Source organism: Anser brachyrhynchus (genome assembly GCF_964034855.1).
Source record: "Anser brachyrhynchus genome assembly, chromosome: 1".
NCBI classification, from domain to species: domain Eukaryota; kingdom Metazoa; phylum Chordata; class Aves; order Anseriformes; family Anatidae; genus Anser; species Anser brachyrhynchus.
Window position 1 is genome coordinate 99,442,031 of NC_137694.1, and position 19,020 is coordinate 99,461,050.

General features: G+C 45.4%; 1 protein-coding gene across 4 annotated transcripts in view; it reads right to left on the reverse strand.

Annotated features, from left to right (window-relative positions):
- The window catches only part of IGSF11 (immunoglobulin superfamily member 11), a 96,815-nt gene that overhangs the window by 6,955 nt on the left and 70,840 nt on the right, over nucleotides 1-19,020 (reverse strand). For 3 of the 4 annotated variants that reach the window (XM_080564674.1, XM_080564675.1, XM_080564676.1), the window contains exon 2: nucleotides 432-595. In XM_080564674.1, the coding sequence (XP_080420800.1) occupies nucleotides 432-595 (164 nt within the window). Of the gene's footprint in view, nucleotides 1-431; nucleotides 596-10,093; nucleotides 10,114-19,020 lie in introns of those variants that run through there. The other variant, XM_080564677.1, reaches the window with a different exon arrangement.

Sequence of the window (19,020 nt, forward strand, 5' to 3'; positions counted from 1 at the left end):
GAGGGAAGATGAGTCTATGAGATCATGTTACAGAGATTTCACAGGTTTAAGCCTGCAGCTGATTCCAGATCCTTCAGATCCCAAAGCTAGTGCACCAAAACCTGGATTATCTTGCCTGTGCTCTTTTGAACACACAAACCACCAGGAGTACAAGGCAGCCATACTGTAACACATACATCTGCCCTGATTGCACATCCAGCCAAGGGCACAATGCACACAATCAATTTACAAGGCTTTGAATAAATCAAATTCATCTAAGATCTGCAGATCATGTTCAGCAATGGAGAGAATGTTCTGGGGCAACCAGAGATTCAGCATTGTAAATAGACTACATCCAGATGTAGTCTATTTACTAGTCTATTTCCTACTGTCAAAAGGGTACAGAAAGGAAAGCTCCAAAGAAATACATGCTCCAGTGAGAAAGGACTTACCTGTTCAGGCTGGTTGGCATTAGAAAGAGGAGTGACCATCCAGATGACATTAAGGTTAGTGAGAGCAGCATTAGTGGTGAAGGTGCAGGGCAATACTGCTGTCTGGCCTCGGGCAACCTGGATACTCCCTGAACTGACTGACACCTCCAGAGGACACACCATACCTAGAAAGAAAAAGAACACCCAGTTTAAGCATTTCAGGAGCAGGACTCCCAGTTTGAACATCTCAGGTGGCACCATGCACAGACAGGTCATGACAGCAGCATCCTGTTGTTACACAGCAGTCCCTTACCAATTACTTCAATCTAAAGAATTATATTTGTCCCTCAACATATGAGGCTGCTCTCATGCAGACCTCTTCCAGAAGCAAATGCAGATAGGCCATCCTTTCAAGTGAGAGCACTCTCATTTCAGAGCCTCTGAAAACATCAGGCTTTGTTTTGGCAACAGGGAAAGAGTTGTAAAAGCAGCCAAGCTGTGTTTAAGAGATAATGAAATATGTTTTCAATTCCATCAATCTTAATGATACCTGACATCGCTGAAACAGAAGAGGAAACTGCAGTCTAAAAGGCTTCACCAAGGGGTAAGAAGAGAGAACGCATTATTTAAAGTAGAAACACAGATCTCCCCCAACTTCTCCTCCTTGTGAAGTCCAGTATGAACAGAAAAACTTTAGCACTATTTTTAATTTAAAGGGTTAGAAATCTAAATATTTTCCAGGCCAGGTGTTTCTTCCTAGCTGGTGAAAAATGGCTACTCAGAAAAAGGAGGATTTGATCCAATCTTTTTTATTTCCCAGCATTTCCACCATTCACTTCTTTACATTCCACACAAGCTGGGTAGGGCACAAAGTCTGACAAGTCCCAGCTTCCCAGTGCAGCAGCTCAAGGCTGCAGTGTTTAGACTGCAAGTCACACAGGGAAATATCTCCTTTCCTACTGCCAAAATCTTGTCAAATAAAACTAACCAAGGAGTCACCAGCACTGTTTTGAGTAGCACTAAAATTCTTTAAACCACTTTCTAGCACAAAATCAAAACGTTGACTCTAGACGTCTCTCTACATGCCAGCTCACTATCTTCCTGTTCAGTGCATGTAGGAGGCTGCTGGAGGAGATACTAAGAAGTTTTCAAGCCCCAAGGCAATATCAGAATATTGCTAACACTGGGATGTAGTCTGAGGACTACCCTATTCTCTTGCTGACTTCAGGAAGAGCTGTTGGCAAAGTTTTCATTTCAACTTTGCTGAAGGTGAAATGCTCCTTGAAAAAGAATATGGTTCCAGCTGAACTCTGAAGAAATCGAACAGGCTAGTTTCTGAGAAAAAGCTAAGTGTTCACTCACACATGCGTGTGTTGGGATCCTTCTCAGCCTGCCTAATGGAGAAATGGGGCACTCAGAGCCTGGAAGCACTAAACTTCAAACTCTATAGATCCAAAGTTAGCAGCACCCGAACAGCCTGTTATGAGTTTCTGGATTTGGACTGAGTGCTCTGGAGCTGCAATACACAAGGACCTTGCAGATCCTCAGCAACCTCCTCCAGACTTCCTGACTCCCTTCCTTCCTCCCCAACTGCTACCCCTAAAGCTTCAGGTAGTTCTGGGAGAAATGCTTCAAAATAGAACCAGACAAAATGACAACTTAAATCTCTCTGAGTGAAATTCATGAGTTTCTTACTTGGCAGAAAACAAAACAAAAGTCTGACTTTCCTCACAGGCTTGGAATATGTTTAAAAATATAGAACATTTTGGAAATTCCTACTGAAACAGTTTGGCTCTGGTTCTAAAATCTGAAAGAATTAGGTGCTTGGACACAGAACAGCTGGTGAAAGCTTAATCCATCAATCTCCTATGAAAGGCTGTCAGCAGCAAGCGGAAGTAAATAATTTGAAGGGCCAGTAATAAGCATGACCTTTATTACAAGGCATCTGCCTTCCAGTTGCTTCTGTGGTCAACAGTTTGGACTCCTGAGCTCCTTATGGCAAGCCAGGCAGTTGCAGTAGCCCAAAGACCAGAAACGAGGTATCTCTTACTGAACATGACTTCGACAACAGATCTTCTTCTCTTCAAGCCTACCTTGGCATGACTACTCATCAAGTCCTATCACCATCCATGTGCTAAACAGTGTGCAGGGAGAAACAGTAATTTGGACGTTTATTGGATTACACCCTCTAACGTGGAGCTGAAAACTCTTCTGCCATCTTCAGTGTAGTTTTTATGAGATGCTCCACATGACAGGAAAACCTGCCCCCAGCTTCTCATCTGATCTGGAATAGCAAAGTATGTTCTTCAGCCCCATTCCTCCAGTACCTTCTACAAGAAACACCTACATGATCAAGTTCTTGTAATTCAGGAAAAGTAGTACTTCAGTGTGAGTATTCACTAACAGCAATTTTTCTGGAAATGTTTGTTTTTGCAAATTTGGCTTAGTTTAATCAATCATTCAATCACCAAGATGATGTGATTTTCATACCTAACCACCCTCTCACCATGCCAAATATTTGCTATTAGTTGATTGTAAACATCCTGCAGAATAATAAAAATAATGAAATAGAGCATGCATAATTTCCTCACTGTAAAAATAATTCTCGATACATTTGAGAATATCCCAATTTGCTTATGAACCATTTCAAAACAGAAAGAAAGCATGTATTATCCCCTTTTCTCTTCCAGTGATCCACTGTCACCCTGTAGCAGCCTTCAGAACCCATAATCTTCCTCCCTACTCCCCCCTTTCAAAGCACCACGGCATTCAGATTAAACTGAATGACACAGAGTTGTTTCTGTGAGGGGGGACACTAAGGAATAGATGAGGTTTCTGTCTGTTTCTCTTGCCAAGGGAACTGCTGTGAACCTGGGCTTGCAAGACAAGCAACCTCCTGACACCACGCTGTTCTGTCTCTGCCTTGTTGAAGCACTGGGCAAGGCAGCTCCTTAGGCTTGCCTTTGCCTCACGCAGCCCAGCGCCTGTCAGCTGCTCTCTGGCCCAGGATGCACACGAGGCAGGCAGCACTTAAAGACAAGGACTCACTTTGTTAAGCTAAGTGGCACCTGCAGGGCTACAGCTGGGGAAAACACATACAACCGCTTCTGACAACTAAGCTTAACCAAGGCAACAGGGGAAGAGGGAGGCCAAATGCAGGCAAAGTCCTCTTCCACCAGCATAAACAGGGAGGTGTGCTAACACAGCACCAGGGCCAGGGGGAGGCATTATTACAGAGTGCAGCTTCTCTCCCAAGGAGACAGCTGAAAGAGAAAAGATCAAATCCTCTTCAGGGGCTTCAATGTCTATCATCTCAGACTACTAGAAAATGTAACGTGGTTACACATGCACTTGTCTGTCTACTGCATCCTTCCACACCAATACTCATGGTCCAGAACACAGGTGGCTGCACACAAAGACACACACACATCAGCCACTGTGCCCAGGAAGGCATCTAGGAGGAAAACTGAACAAAACATTACTTATTTAAACATTTCATATTTAGGAGTTGCAAAAAAATGTCTTTGCATTAATGTAAATGGAAGGAGCCAGGGGAGAGAGGGAGGAAAAGATTTCGAATTTAGCATAAGTATTGGGATAAGGGTTTTTCAATGCAGCCTAAGGAATGAAAGCTTAAATTCCCTTGGGTAGATATAAATGCAAATATAGATATATGCACAAACATACAGCCCAGCCTAGTAAGTCAAATTACACATAAGAGGTGAGAAAAATCAAGCAAAAAAAATGTTGTAAAAGGTCTCCTTTTGACAAGGTACATAATCCTGATCTTTTCTAAGCATTCAGAGAAGTTTAATAACTTGTAAGAGGCAGCAAGAATCAATCACCACCAAATGTTTTTTCTACTAGAGCTGAATTATGATGGCCATTACACCCTCTCCTGTATGTGCAATCTCTTCCTTATTCCGTAATTAAGCACCCCTATAAGCAGCATGCCTGGAGGTAGAGCAGGGTACATACACCACTGTCAGCAGAAGGAGGAGTGGGCCCTTCCTGTACGTAGGACACTTTGATCTTAGCTTGATTCTGCACACAGCTTTCTCCTTTGATCCCGATGCTCCGAGCTCCCATCGCTAATTAGAACAGATGCTCCATTTTTGTGTCCCCTATCTATCAGGGAACCAGCCAGCAGAACAATGTTTTGGCTGCAGAGCCTCTTTTAGAGCGTCTCCATTTTCCCATGACCAAGTAATTATTCTGGCAACAGATCACTTCAATTTCATTTTTGATGGGGCACTATTGCTTTTCCAAGCAGCACACTTTGCTACCTCCCCAGCACGTAGCTCATGTAGGTATTTCATACAGCACGACACAAGCCTGTAGGGCCCAGACACACAACCAGCATTTTCCTCCCTGCTGGGTACAAGGAGGAGACAGATGCCACCACATTTGCTACCTCCCCTAGAAGGTTTGCAGCCTGACAGGCTTCAGAATATACCAGACACAGCAAAGATCAAAGACATGGGCACGTCTCAGCACTTTGACTCATACTAAGAGGAATGAAAATGTTCCCAGCTCCCATTCATTGCCACACCTCTCTGCCAGAGATCACCAGCAGGACCAGCAAATCAACTCAGCTGACAGCCCAGTGAGCAAAACGAGGACTTCCATCATCACCACTTCACATCAAGAGGCCAGTCTGTAACATGAACAGCTGATGCACCATGATGGCAGGTGGTCACAGACCACAGGGGACTCAGAGGCTGTCCCTACCAAAAGCACCATTGTTATGCTGTTGAAGCTGTCCTAAGGGCACCTTTCCCTTTACTGCATGATAATCCTCAGCATGTTTTTCAGAGGCAGCTATGCTCAGCAAGGTATCTGGGTACTGCTGGATGGGTTGGAGTATCACGGCTGGAGTAGAGTGCAGAGAGGGAGTCTTTCCCTATTGTATTTATTTTAAGACTGTTGACCTCCCAGGGCCACAGGAAGAAAAAAAAAAAAAAGGAAAAGAAAAAGAAAAAAGGTTTTTTTGGAAGGTCATTCATACCATGAAATCAAGCTCTTGCCCTGCCTTGCCTTCTTCTGGAGGACTCTGTTTGTTTTGCAAGTACCCTCAAGAACTGTTGGCAAGTCAGCAGCATTTGGCACCTGCTAGCAGCAACCTCCTGAGAGTCAGCGGCACGGGAGGCTGGGCTAGCATGACTTTGCAAACACAGAGGCCAGGGTACAGGTTCACTCCACAGTGCTGGCAAGCCAGGGAAGCAAATGGCCAGGGGAGAAAGAAGTGAGGGAGGTGTGAAAGGGATGAAAGAAAACCCCTCAGCTTCATGCGTTCATCATCTCCAAATCTCCAGGGAAAACACGCAGAAATGTGTGTGGCTGGGGAGAGAATGAGAATAAAGCTTCAAGCTGTATCAGCTTGCATCCAAAATGCAGGGAAAGGCTCCCCCTGTCCCAGCGCAATTAGTGATCCTGTTGCCATGTGCTGGGGAAGATGCCTTTGGCAGTATGACATTTTGGGTCCCTTGTTAGAGAGGCAAAGATGAGGTCACTCAAAAGTTTCAAGAGCAGGGTAGGAACACAGTGTTCAGTCTGGCGACTGCAGGCAACAGAGGGAGAAACTGCAGAGCAGTCTTTTTCCTGAGATGAAAGGAAAACACAAGTCACCCTGCCTTTGGCCTGCCTCACATCTCTGCGTTTGGGACCAAAGCTGCCCTCTGTGCTGAAGAAACGTCTCCCACCCCAGACGAGCTGAGGTACATTGCTGACTCAACTCACAGAGCAACGCAGCAAAACCCCAGCCCAGGAAGGTGTGACGCACTGCTGGAGAGGTTGGTAACAGATGCAGGGAGTACTTCTGTCATAGGACCTTCTTGTGCAGCAACCATTCCAAAGCCCCTGAAGGGGCCTGACTCACAGTTTCAAGCACTAATGACATTGAAGGGCAGCAAAGAAACTAAAGAGACATTTCTCCTGCTGACAATCCCTTCCATCTTCTGAGGGAGCAATTACATTGCCTGGAAGTGATCTCTGGAAAGGAAATGGTGGTCCTTCCCAAGCTGAAAATGTTGTTTCAGCTCCACAAGACTGACCAGGGCTGGAAAAGGACACCCCAGTACCAGCCTAGAGCATCAGGGATAATACAAAGGGAAGAAGATGGATGCTTACGGTGAGCCCAGAACATTCACAGCATCCATACAGGCTGCTCAACAAGCTGTCTGAACACTGGTTGTGCCCATTCTCACTAGGGGCTGAGCATACCCCTGTCATTCCAGATGAGATACACTTGCTAGCTCAGAGTCCATCTAACCAAAAGCAGTATTTACCCAGCCTGTTGTCTATAGACAGCTTGCAATAGACCAGATTAAGGACATCATAGTACAGCTCCTCCTCAAGACATGATCAACACCTCCTAAGCCACTCCCAATGGCAGCTTGTCCAATTTATTCTTTAAAGACCCAGACACTGTACTGCACAGCATAGTTTAGCAGTCAAGTCCAGCACTCTGCAGCCCCTGCTTTCTTGTAACAACCAGGTCTCTCACCAGTGGTGCTTCTGGGTCCTGTCCTTTCATCATTGCAACATAGCCATGCAATCCACACTACCAACCTTGTCCTTCCTTCTCCCTGTCCAGCTCTTTCCCCATGTTCTTTACTATCCCCATCATGGTGATGAACAAATACATAGCTCAGAGCTAAAAGGCGAAGTTGTAATCATACAGAGTTTGGTTGTATTGTTCTCTGAAACAGCTGCATCAGACTTGGAATATCTCAGCCACTGGTCTAAGAATTTATTGGGGCTAAAAAAAAGGAAAACTGTCACATCGAACATGGTTTTGGAGCAAAACCTCTGTAATACAGGTGTTAAATCTACACAGACACTAACATTTACTCTTAGGTCTATACAGTGTTACTCCCTCTGCTAAATAGAGGTCAAAAGCCAAGTAAAACTCTAAGCACCTTTATCCCTGGAGAAATCATCAGACATAACTGGCGATATCTAACATTCTCTCCAACACAAAGCCTTCCAAGTAAACAGACACATTTTACACCAGTAAGAGTAATCTTGGGCTTGCTGCTCAGCTGGCAGGATATGTGGGCTAGCAGACACTAATCCAGGGAGAAATCACAGTGTCAGGGTCTTGAACTGGAGCCCTGCAGTGTTTCTCGCTGAGCACTCTGCCAGCTGATTGCAGACATTGGCTACCTGTAAATCTGTGCTGATACGCTGACCCTGCTCCCTTATCATTTATAATCTCATCTGTACTAGACAAAAAGATAGCAGTGAGACTTGCTGCTGACCCACTCTGCTCTGGTCTCAGCTGTTGGCCTTGCAAATAGCAATCTCTACCACCACTGCCATCTCCCTTTTGAAAACAGGTCTTTCTCTGAAGGCCAGCTGGAAGGGGGATTTCAAACAGCTGTCTGAGATAACATGGAGCATATCTCCCTGTCTCTGACCTCGCCAACCTGCAGCCATAGGGAAGATGAAAGTTGGACAAAAAAGGGCAGGAAAGCTTTCAGCTATGCATACTTCAAGAATGGTGTCATTTCACTCCCATGTCCTTGTCAGAGGAGGTGGACTAGCTTTTAAGGGGGAGAGAAAGGTCTCTCTTAACACATGCAGCTGAAAATCACTGAGGAATTTGACTCCTTCCCTATTTCTGTCACAGACTCCCTGGGTCCTGGTGAGCAAGTCACTCTGCTCCAGGTGTCTTCAGAGGGCCTCTTTTAGCATGAGATCCTCATTTGCCCAGGTTTAGACCTCCAGGAATGGATTTGTTGAAGTGCTGAGCATTCAAACCTGCTAGGGAAATCGAAAGCCATTGTGCTCTCCATGTAGCAGGGACTGCATTATGCTTAGCTCTCTGTGTAACCTCAGTGATGCTCTTCCAACAGTCCTTAGTCCTTGTGCTTCATTAGTCACAGACATGAAATGCAAAAGTGTCTTTCAAATTCTGAGAAGAGCATAGTGCCAGAGCAGCTTGCTAATGTATAAAGTGAAAACAAGAACAAATTTGTTTTAGAGGTGCCCTGGTGATAGCCGGGTCAAGAGCCAAATGACCCAAGTGGTCCTTTCCAATTCTGGGCTCCTGCTGTGCTCCTCGCACTGCCTTCCCTTCTGCACCGCCATCCAGCCTGTCTGGAGCTGCTGGGAGAGGCACCTTCTCTGCACCTTCTGCTAACTGGGATGGTTGTCCTGCATTTCAGCTGCTAAGGATGCAGTATGCATGCAAGTTAGCCATGAAAAACAAACAAACAAACAAACAAATCAAACCACCACCACCAAAACCCCCTGCATTATATCATAGCAAGATTATAAAAATAGGAGGAGACATGGATAGGAACAAAAATAACATCTACAGTGACATTAGCTAGGATAAAACTAATCAATTGCTGTGCTCTGGGGCATGCGTTAATCCCCTCTCCGCGGTATAGTGTTGCACAATTAGGTACATTATGGAAGGTTTAACACCTCCCTCCAATGCATGCGGCATTGGCCGAAAACAGACTGCTGCGATCTGAGCTGGCAGTCCTTGAATTCACAGCGTTTGCAGAAGACTCAAGGAGCAGCTGCACTACTGAGGTCAGGGAATTTTTTGCTTTAGCAGATGAACAAGACCAGAGGGGACCCAGAGAGGAGGAGGAACTCACTCAAGTGATCATTCATTGCTCCCCTGATGAGAGGGGAGGGACTGGGAAGCCTAATTCAGACCTGTCTATGGGACATTTGGTGCCAACTTTGCCCATTCCTGGCTGTACCCAGCACGGAAGACATCCATGATTCTCCTACAAACCTGAGACTAGCAAATACAGTCTCTCCTCCTTCATTCCTAGACCTGTGATGGATCAGCTCTGGGGAATCCTGTTGCATTAACTTAAGATGTTATCATCTCCTGCTGTTTGCCTTGCCACTCAGAACAAGGTTATTGCCCAAAAAGCAGTGAAAGCAGAAAGGAAGCTGTGCCTCCATCTCATAGCCAGGCATTAATTAGCATAATCTGCTGAGGAAGGTATAAGGAAGGGACAGCTTGCTTTGCTGTGAGAGGAAAAAGCTGCTTTGCAGATGCACTCTCCTGTTCTGCTGACTGCTACAGTGGAGGCATCCAATGGTAAAGGATTTCTAGGGATAGGAACATTTTAAATGTCCATTTTAAATGGCCATGGCCAGTTACTCAATGAACTGTCTAGCTGCAGTCTTTAGCTGAAGTGACTTGGGGAAAGAAAAAAAAAAAATCTTGTCAAAAGTCTGTGCAAGCACATCTGAGGTGGGAAGCCCTGGTTGAGTTTGCAGAGAGCCTGCAACAGCAGCTGTGAGCTGCAGACCTTCCCATTCAACTATCTCAGATGCCAGCATAAGCCTTCCACAACCCTCATCTTCACTATCTCACTGCTTGTCACAGCACCTGGGAAAGAAAATCGTACCTTTTACAGTAAAGGCTTGCATCTATGCTTCCTAAAATGGAGAAAAGGCAGTGAGATGACAGAGAGCACTGAAGACATAAACTGGCTTCATCTTGAAGCAGATTGCAAAACCTCACAGAAGCCAGCCCTTAACATTTGGGAAGCACTGCCATGGCCAGTCACTGTGCTGAAATCACCCCCTAAGCATCCCCGTGGATATCGACACAACACCTGCGGCCAGCTGAGCCCACAGCATGCAAAGCGCAGGGTGACCGAGGCTGCATGGGATAAGACGAGAACTGTATGAAACTTGCTTACCCCAGAGTGCGAGTCTAATTACAGCTCTTCCCTGGATCTAAAAGCAAAAATAGCCTTGAGTGTCGTGTGTCGTCCCCCCCCCACCCCGATCCCTTTTTCCTGCTAATATTTTCCCAGCACAGCCCAGTCAGCAGAGATGTGTCGCGCTGCGGATTGGTGCCAAGTGCTGGCAACAGCACGTGACATTGCTGACACAGCAAAGTGGCCTCCTTCGGGAGAAGATATCCACTGGTGCCTCTGCAAGAGAAATGTATCTGCTTCTTAGACAGGGGAACAGAGAGTCAGGGCTAGGAAGCTGAAATTAAAACAGGTCGGAGAAGCGCCGCTAAGACACTCACTCCTATTTTCTGTTTGCCGAGCCATAAAATATACATTAACGGCCCAGCAGCTTCGTAAATGATTTATGGTCAAAAGAATAAATTTCTTCCCCTTCTCCCAGTTAAAAAAGAAAAAAAAAAAAAAAGAAAGGCAGCACAATGATGAACTGCTTAATAAGGGAAAACAACTTGAGGTTTAAATATGCTCAATGGTATGCCGAGTGGTAAGGACAGAGCCCATAATGAAAAAGATTAAGGCCCAGTAAGGGGAGCTGGCCCAGGGGAAGGCAGGATGGATGGGTGGGCAGGCTGGAAAACGTGACTTGTGTGCGGTGGGGAAAGGCAGGAGCGCAGGGTGCAGCTGCATAGGAAAAGGGGTGGGGAAGGGGGATGGAGAATTGGCTCATCAGTGACTTTTAACACTGCTCATAAACGCCTTCCAGAATGCATCGAGAGTTTTTCTATCTTCTCCCCTCCGCCTCCTGCCCCGGTAACAGGCAAAATGCCATTGAAATATAGACTGCAAACTCCAGAGTGACTTTTTCACCTGCCCTGACACAACCACCATTAGGTCTAACTCCAGTACAGATACTCCCAAGCTACAGTTCAACTGCTTTTACCCAAAGCACCAAGAGCTGGGTGCATCCTCCCCCAAAAGGAGGAAGAACAGAGAGAAAAGGGACAGCATTTTCTGTATTAGCCACAGGCAGGGTGAAGGTGCAGAGACATGTTGACACATGGCTCCCTCCCTACAGACACTGCTGACATCTTCTTGGGGTCCTCCAGGAAACTTGGGTATGAAACCCAGACCTTGTTGGTGCTGCTGCATCTTCCAGAAATGATAAAGCAGCAAGATAACAGGAACACACTGCATCCACCCACCCAAATGTTGATGTGATCCACCAAAAACAGGAGCCTACCCATGCATGCAGAAGTATTCATATGATGCAAAGCCACTGAGACCATGGCAGGTCTTGGGTCAGCAATGAGGGCTCCAAGGAGATGAGGCTTCTAAGTGAGAGAGCTTTCCTGCAGCCCAAGGAGGAGAGCAAAAGTTGAGGTGGATCAGCTGGAGAGGCACAAGGACAGCCCCAGCAGGGAGATGTTGAGAGAGAGGGACGCAGGACTGTGTTGGGAGCGTGGGAGCTGATATTGGGGTTAAGCAAGTGCAGAAGACCATGAGTGGTGAGGTATGGGGGTAGGAAGCAACTCCCCAAGAAATGGCCCCACATCTCAGAGCCAAATGCAGGGAACCTTCCCTAGTGCTTCGCAAGGTACCCGTCTTAATGCTGGCCCACGGGAGAGTTATGAATGGGATGAATATCAGTTAAAGTATCTGGTCCAGCAACCCGCAACCTTTGGCTAAAGCAATGCCAAGAAATTGGCTATCTGCTTTCTATGAGTTCTGTGTCTCATGTAGGAAATACTCTCAGCCTGTGGAGTACACAAGTTTTGCAAGTGACAGGACACCCAGCAGACATTCTTTGGTGTTCACTGTGCCTATGAGCTCCCCTAAAATTTTTCCTGCTCCATGACTTAGTTGTGAGTCCTTCTTCACTTATCCTGATGTTCGCATGGCCAGCACAGTAACAACATGGAGCTGGGGCTGCTCAGCCAGACACTGACACCCAGGCTGGTTTGGTATGTCCTAGCAATTCCACTAAAGGCAGTTAAGTCACTGGAAATACACTTCATGTTTAAAAATCAAGCACATGTGTAAGTATCTTGTCAAATCAGGGCTTAAGGGTCTAATCACATTTGCATCCATTTTGATAACAGAACTCCTGTAGCCCATTGGTAGGAGAGAGAGCCTTTAAGTGAGAACACATACAACCACAGTACAACTTCTGTGTCTCATACCTGATTCTAAAAACGAGCCTGATAAAGGCAGGAAAGCAAAATTTTCAGTCTCCGAAAGCAGTCAGACTGAAACTAGCTTCCATGAGAATGGTCAAAGACGTAAAACTTCCATATCTTAAACTTCATTAATCCCAAAGTACTTTGGAAATAAAATTATTAAAAACAAACAAATAGAAAAATGAAAAAAAAAAGGTATTTTTCATTTAAATTGAAAAGAAAATAAAAAACAAATTTGTCTTCTGATCTGGCAAATGTCAGGTCAGTAATTGAATGTTTCAGATTATGAGATGAGCTGTCTGAAAGAGGTTGTAAAAGGACAATTTTCCACTGGGAAAAGAGTTTTCATTAAAATCAAAATAGGTTGTAAGAATATCAACTTCGATGACATTTTCAGTGAGTGAAGACAAAATGAATTGCTTCGACTTTCCCATTTAATTACGGCAATATTGGCGTGCTTCAATTCAATAAGGTAAAAACACTATTCCAATCCACTTAAACTTTTTCCACGTATTTAGATATTATATCAATTCTCACTTCATATTATTTTATTCACTGTACAGTGAATAAAACACAGTACAGTGTTATGCACACACATGCAGTAACTATGGATTTCCATGTGAAGTGTATCTTTCACCAATGCAAATTCCCCCTGATTTCTGTTCCATCCACTAAAAAGCCTATGCTCTCACTCTGAAGTGAGACAAAAGAGAGAGGACACACTAGGATATCCCTGGAATACATGACTTTTTTCTTTTTTTTTAAACCAGCTTTAGCTACAAACAGCTATGGCTCTGTCTTCACACAGGAACACCAGGAGCTGTGGATGTTCTATGTGAAGTCTGGTGCCAGTGTTGCTTAAGTGCCAGGTGCCAGTGGATATTGGAAACAGGACCAACAAATAAAAACGTGCATGGCCTTATTAAAACAAATCTGCTGTCTTTCTTCTCCAGTGCAGAAAGTTTCAGTGGTCACTCAAATGTACGCTAGCAGGTAAGGCACTGGGGCAGTTCAGAGAGCCTCCATTTTGCAACGAGGACAACCAAGATGGAGAGAGGTTATAACTCACCTCAACACCACGCTGCAGGTCAATGGAGAGACACGAATAGGACTTTGTCACCTGATTCATGGGTCTTGCTCTGCCTATTATTCATGCTCTCCAGCATCGTTCCAAGTATTAGTATTGATTTCAAATTAACACCCACATTTCTTATCATGGAGGGAAAAAATAGCCAAGAAGGTTCACTATGTTCAGCTCTGCTGGAGTCCTACAGGATGGTATGAGCAAACACTTTCTGCAAGGGACTTTGCTGCAAAGCAGTCCAGGCTGGGCTCACACTCAGCACCATCCTCAAAGGAGTGCCAGATGCTCACAAAATGCCTCAAACCTCTTACAGAGATTTTTGAAAAATGCAGAACACTGTCATAACATGATTGAAACTCAGGAAAGAGGGTTTTTGGTGAATGCAGCTGCTGCTGTTAACGTACATAACCACATGCCTACCTCCTTACCACCTTTTTTTTTTTTTTGATGCCAGGTCTTGAGAGTCAACCCTGGGTGACCAAACCCCACAGTGTTGTCTGATTTAATGCTTGTCCTCTCTTCTTCCCCTTACCCCGATGTCCTAAATTCTCTTTTACAGGAGCTGCTAACTTCTGCAAACATAAAGCTGCTACAGGCTTCCCTTGTCTTTTGGAGTTAGAGTCTCAGGAAAACACTTTGTACATTTCCCCTCCATAACAGATGCAAGGAGCTGCTTGTGCCCAAGCAGCAAAGTACACAACTGCTCTGAACTAAGATTTTTTTTTTTTGCACAGCTGGCTCAGTTTTTCACACAGATGTTGTCACTCCTGCTGTGTCTAAGAGCGCACAAAGCAACATTAATATGAAAAGCCCAATTGGACACTGTTTTAACAATGAGTTGAAGATTCCCCAAGCACAGCCTGGATGCTGGGTTTTCCCTTTTCTTTGTTTCTTTTTGTTTTAATGCACCCCAAGGGGGAGGGTGGGGGAGCAAAATAAAATAAAAATCATAAGAAGCCACTGAAGCAAGTCTTAGCCTTTTGGGGGTAAATTCCCTTTTTGAAATTCAAAACACACATGTTAATCTTTAATGTTAAACCCCGGATTAAAAATTCATTCACAAATCTCATCATTTGGAACACTTACAAGTCCATTGCATTATTAAAAGCTCAGATCAGTGGTACTCCATATAACGAAGTCTCTCCGAACGCTTTCCTTTCTCTGGCAGCCAGGAGCAGGTAATCACTGCTGTCCCTGCTTATCTTTTCAGCTAAGAGAAGCCTTTCTGTGTTTCCCAAGAGCTGGGAAAGGCTCATGCTGGGCACTTCCAGGTCCTGTTTCGAGGTACGCCACTCACCCTGTGGTCCTGGGAAGCAAATCCTGTGCTGATGGACATGTGTGGGACAATTCAAAAACAGCGCTCATCTGTTTCACAGAGGTTAGCAGTGATGCTAGGGCACAGCTTGACTCCACATGCCCAATAGTGCTTTTTGAAACCAGATCATATCCACAGGCATCAAAAATGTTGCTCCCTCAACCTTCCTCCAAGTGTCTTGGCAATACCTGGGAAGGACCAGCATCAAATCCTGCAGGTCAACCCTGATGCCGAGTTTGCTGGTGCTTGCAAACACCCCCAGTTTGAAACCAGCAATGTGGGGTGCACAGCCAGCATCATCTCCAAGGAAAGAAGCATCTGTGCAAGACAGCTCGGGCCGCCACAGCTCGCTGGTTCTTCTCTGCCTTTTCCAAAGGACTCACTAAACTATTTTGCATCAGGGAAGGAAGAATCATTCCCAAACTGTGGTGTGCCTCTTGCTACAGAGGTTCTCACCTAGAAACACATAGCACTAGGCAAAGAACTCAATTACTTTTTTGTGCTCCCTTCTTGTTTGCCTTATGGCTAGGGAGAGGGCACTAAGGGCTTAGGCTACTTGTATAGAGGTCCTGGGGCTTTAAAAGTTGTTTTTCTGATTGTTTGTTTTGCAGTCCCTTGCTCTGAGCTGCAGACTTAAAATGCTGCAGGAGGCTGAGAAGTAGGTTTCTATCTCTAGACTATGTGGTATCATGTCATTTACTTCAAGGGGTAGAATTATCTTTTTAAGAAATATTTTTGTGATGTGAAAAGGTACCGTATGAGACTGGATGAGCTATGTCACATCATGCAATGGACAACCCCAATGTCATGAGACTCTATGCAGAAGTGACGCAATCTTTTTACCTAGCTTGCCAACAGTGAGGAAAAAGAAAAAACAACACAGAGAAGAGATTAAATATGTACAAATCACACCTATCTCTCCCTTGTTTATCACAACTTTTCCTACCATATTTGCTAATGGCAATAATAATAATCTCTGCAGAAGAATTATGCTTGGGCTTCTTGCCCAGATTCACTTCTTGTTCACCAGGCAGAAAGTCATTTTATTGCTTGGTGACACCAACACTTCACAGGAGGGACCCCATCAGGAAAAGTTTTTACAGCTTCCTATGGAAGATGTTGGGGAGCAAACACAAGAGGGGTGGAGAAAAGCCTTTAACTGGGGAGGGAAAACAAGCAGCAAATCCCCACTATATTTGCCAAGAGTGGAAGGTAAAGAAAGCAACAATTATGAATGAACATGCAATGCAGCAGCACTGCTTGCAACATGGATGTGTTTTCCCAGGGAAGGCAAGAGCAATAAGGCCAGGTGACAAGGAGTCACCCAGGTGACTTGCTCATGCTTGTGCAGAGGTGGAAGTGAACCCTCACTCTCCAGAGCCCAGCTCTGTAGGTCATGTTCCAGCTCATCCCTCCCTCCATAAATTCAGTCTTCTACTTTTAAACTCATGTGCCCATCAAGACAGATTACAATTAAGACTCTGCAAATATGGCAAAATATATTCATGAACATCTGTTTGAATAATAAGCCTGAATTTGCTTCGACAGTGTTTGCCCGACCTGGTTTCCTTGCCTTCTGTGAGCACTCACACCAGCATCCGCTGTTCGAAGACACGACTGCATGAGGGAAAGGCTGCTGCAAAACACTTGTGGAAGCACGGAGATTACTTCAGCTGGTGGAGGACTCCATAAAAAGCAGCTAAGATAAAGTCAGAACGCAAACATCCACTGTACCAAAGCCTGGTCCACCAATGAAGGCTCTAGATGTGGGTTTGAATGTTGGGCTCTACAGTTTGGACCTGTGGAGAGATCTGCTCGTGTCATTACTTTCCCACATGGCACATCTGACTGCAGAGCTCCCTCACCTCACCAGTGCTTCTGTGCTGCTTGGGCACCCAGTGGTGCTAAATCCTACAAGAGAAGCTCAGAAGATGTATTTTGAGACTGCCACAGGCGTGTCATTTATGTTCACAATAAACACAGACCACAGGGAAGGAATTCAGCTCTAACAACAAGGCGGTGTTACAGGAGGTTTTACTCTACTGAGGCTGGCACAAGGTGCTGCCCATCCAGAGGTTACCTTCAGCAAAGGAACAGCTTTTTACAACTGCTTGCCCAGCTCTCATTATTGTAGGACCTACTAATATGTATCTCTGCACTCACGTCACAAAATGTTAAAGTCTCTTCCAAACTCTAGGAAGCAGAAGACGCAGCAGGGCAGGAGGCACTTCTGCTAGGCTGGAAGACAGCATCACTTCAGACAGCACATGCAGCAATAATGCATAAGCACAAAGGACAGATGAAGAAATTACAGCCGCCTCCAGGTAATGGAAGTCTAACAAATGAAAACAAGCTTCCATTAGTCTGTTGGCATGAACATCGCTGGCTGGAAGTAATTAAATGGGTTTGGTACATACTTTTTGATCAAGAGGAAGGGTGTTGTTGTTTCCATACCCCCAGTGAACCTTAAACAAAACCTAGCAGTTCAGAACTTCCCTAGCAGAGAGAGAAGAGCCTTGGGCACCCACTCACCTATCCTCTTTCCTTCAGCCCTCGCACTGACCCTCAAAAATCTCCTCTCTGGTGCTGATACTGCCAGCAAGACCCAAGAAGAGGTGTTTTTCTGGGGCATGGTTGTGCCCAGCACCATGGCAGTGCAGCTAACCAGGGCTGTAAGAAGCACAGGAAGGGGCAGAGGGGGGGAAAATCGCATCCCCAGGTTGAAGGGCATCATATACATCTTCATTCCCAGGGTCCTGCACTCATTTTGCAGGACATACCTCCAGCCCTGCACTGTGGCAGTGTGGGGAGGAAGGTGGCAGTGTGCAGGCTCTCTGCCATGAGAACACCTTCCTCCCCTAGGCAATGGAGTCGGGGTGCTCACTGGAGCTGACAAGGCCGTGCAGCACCCATTCAGTGTTTTGCATCCTCCGAGAAGTGAAAAACAGGAGGTGGCAGGGTGGTTTCCCCCCCCTGCTTTCTGGATGCTTGGGTTTCTGTCAGGTTTCTCTGCGAGGGGCTACCCAAAAGCTCCATGGAGCTAGAGTGTCAAATGCTAGCACTCAGCACTTAATTTGTGGTGCAAATCCTGTCAAAACCGATTGCATCTCTTTGCCCCTCCAAGGCATCCCAGGCCCCCTCTGCTTCTGCGGGGGGTGGCGAGGCTTTGAGGAATGGCCGACTGTGAAAGGCAGGATGCGCAGCGTATGCTCCAGCGCCAGCCGTGCCCCTCTCCTCCCTCCTCCCATCCACTGGCTGCACACAGGGTGGCCAGCAGGGAACACACGTTCATTAATTAAAGCTTCTGGAGTATTTGAACACTCCACACATCATCATGGCAGGAGAAGACTGATGACATCAGCATCTGAGCAAGAACTGTTTGGGTTAAAGGACAAGGGAGATGGGGACAGAGGTGCTGCTGGCTGGCTGGGAAGCATCCCAAAAAGCACAGCACCCTCCATAGGGACCTACCATACTCATTTGTACCAGACACAAAGGTACCAAAGGAGAAGGAGCCTTATAACAATCAGGCAGGGTTAAGAGGGAGCCCATAAAACACATCCCCTTGTGATAGGAGAAAGCCATCATTGTGGCAGAAGGAAGGTAGGGAATGAGATAGACATATATCAAAGGAAAAGAAGCAGAAGAATATAGAAACCAAAATTCCAAAATATAACTACAGTATGTTTTTAATTTGCATGTTAAAAACATTCATCTTTACCCCACCAATCATCTTTGTTAGCAACAAAATTCACTGCAGGATCTCAGACTAACTTTCTAGCTACAACAGCAGCAAAGCTCTGAAAGACACTGCTCAGGGGAGCGCGTCTACCTGAGGCACTGCCTTTTCCTGCAAGGTTCCTTTCCTACCTTCCATGCAAATATCAGCACTTGTGGCTATTTATGTTCTCGGGAAAGCAGCAGCCTGGGAGGAGGCAAACTACAAGAGAGGAACACAAGAAATACAGGGATAGAGAGGAAAATGAGCAGAAAAGCAGATAACAGTTTTTCCAGCACTGAACATAGATGAAAAAGCAACAGAAATGGTTTCCTTTCCTTACCTTCTCTGCATTTTCCCCCATCCTCTTTCTTATAGAAAAGATTGAAACCAATATCAGAAGAAATTAAAAATCACCTGTCCCACTTCTTTCTCATACCCTGGCCATTTTCCATAGGAAGAAGGAAGTGAAGAAAAGAATGTAATGGGCACTTGTGAAATGTGAAAAAGATTTTTGGACTAAAAAAAAGCCATTTTTCATCAACACATACAGCTGAAAGAAAAACACAGAGCAGCTCTGCACAACACACTGGGAACATAGGATAGCCCCAAACCCACAAGTGTTTGTTTGTCCTC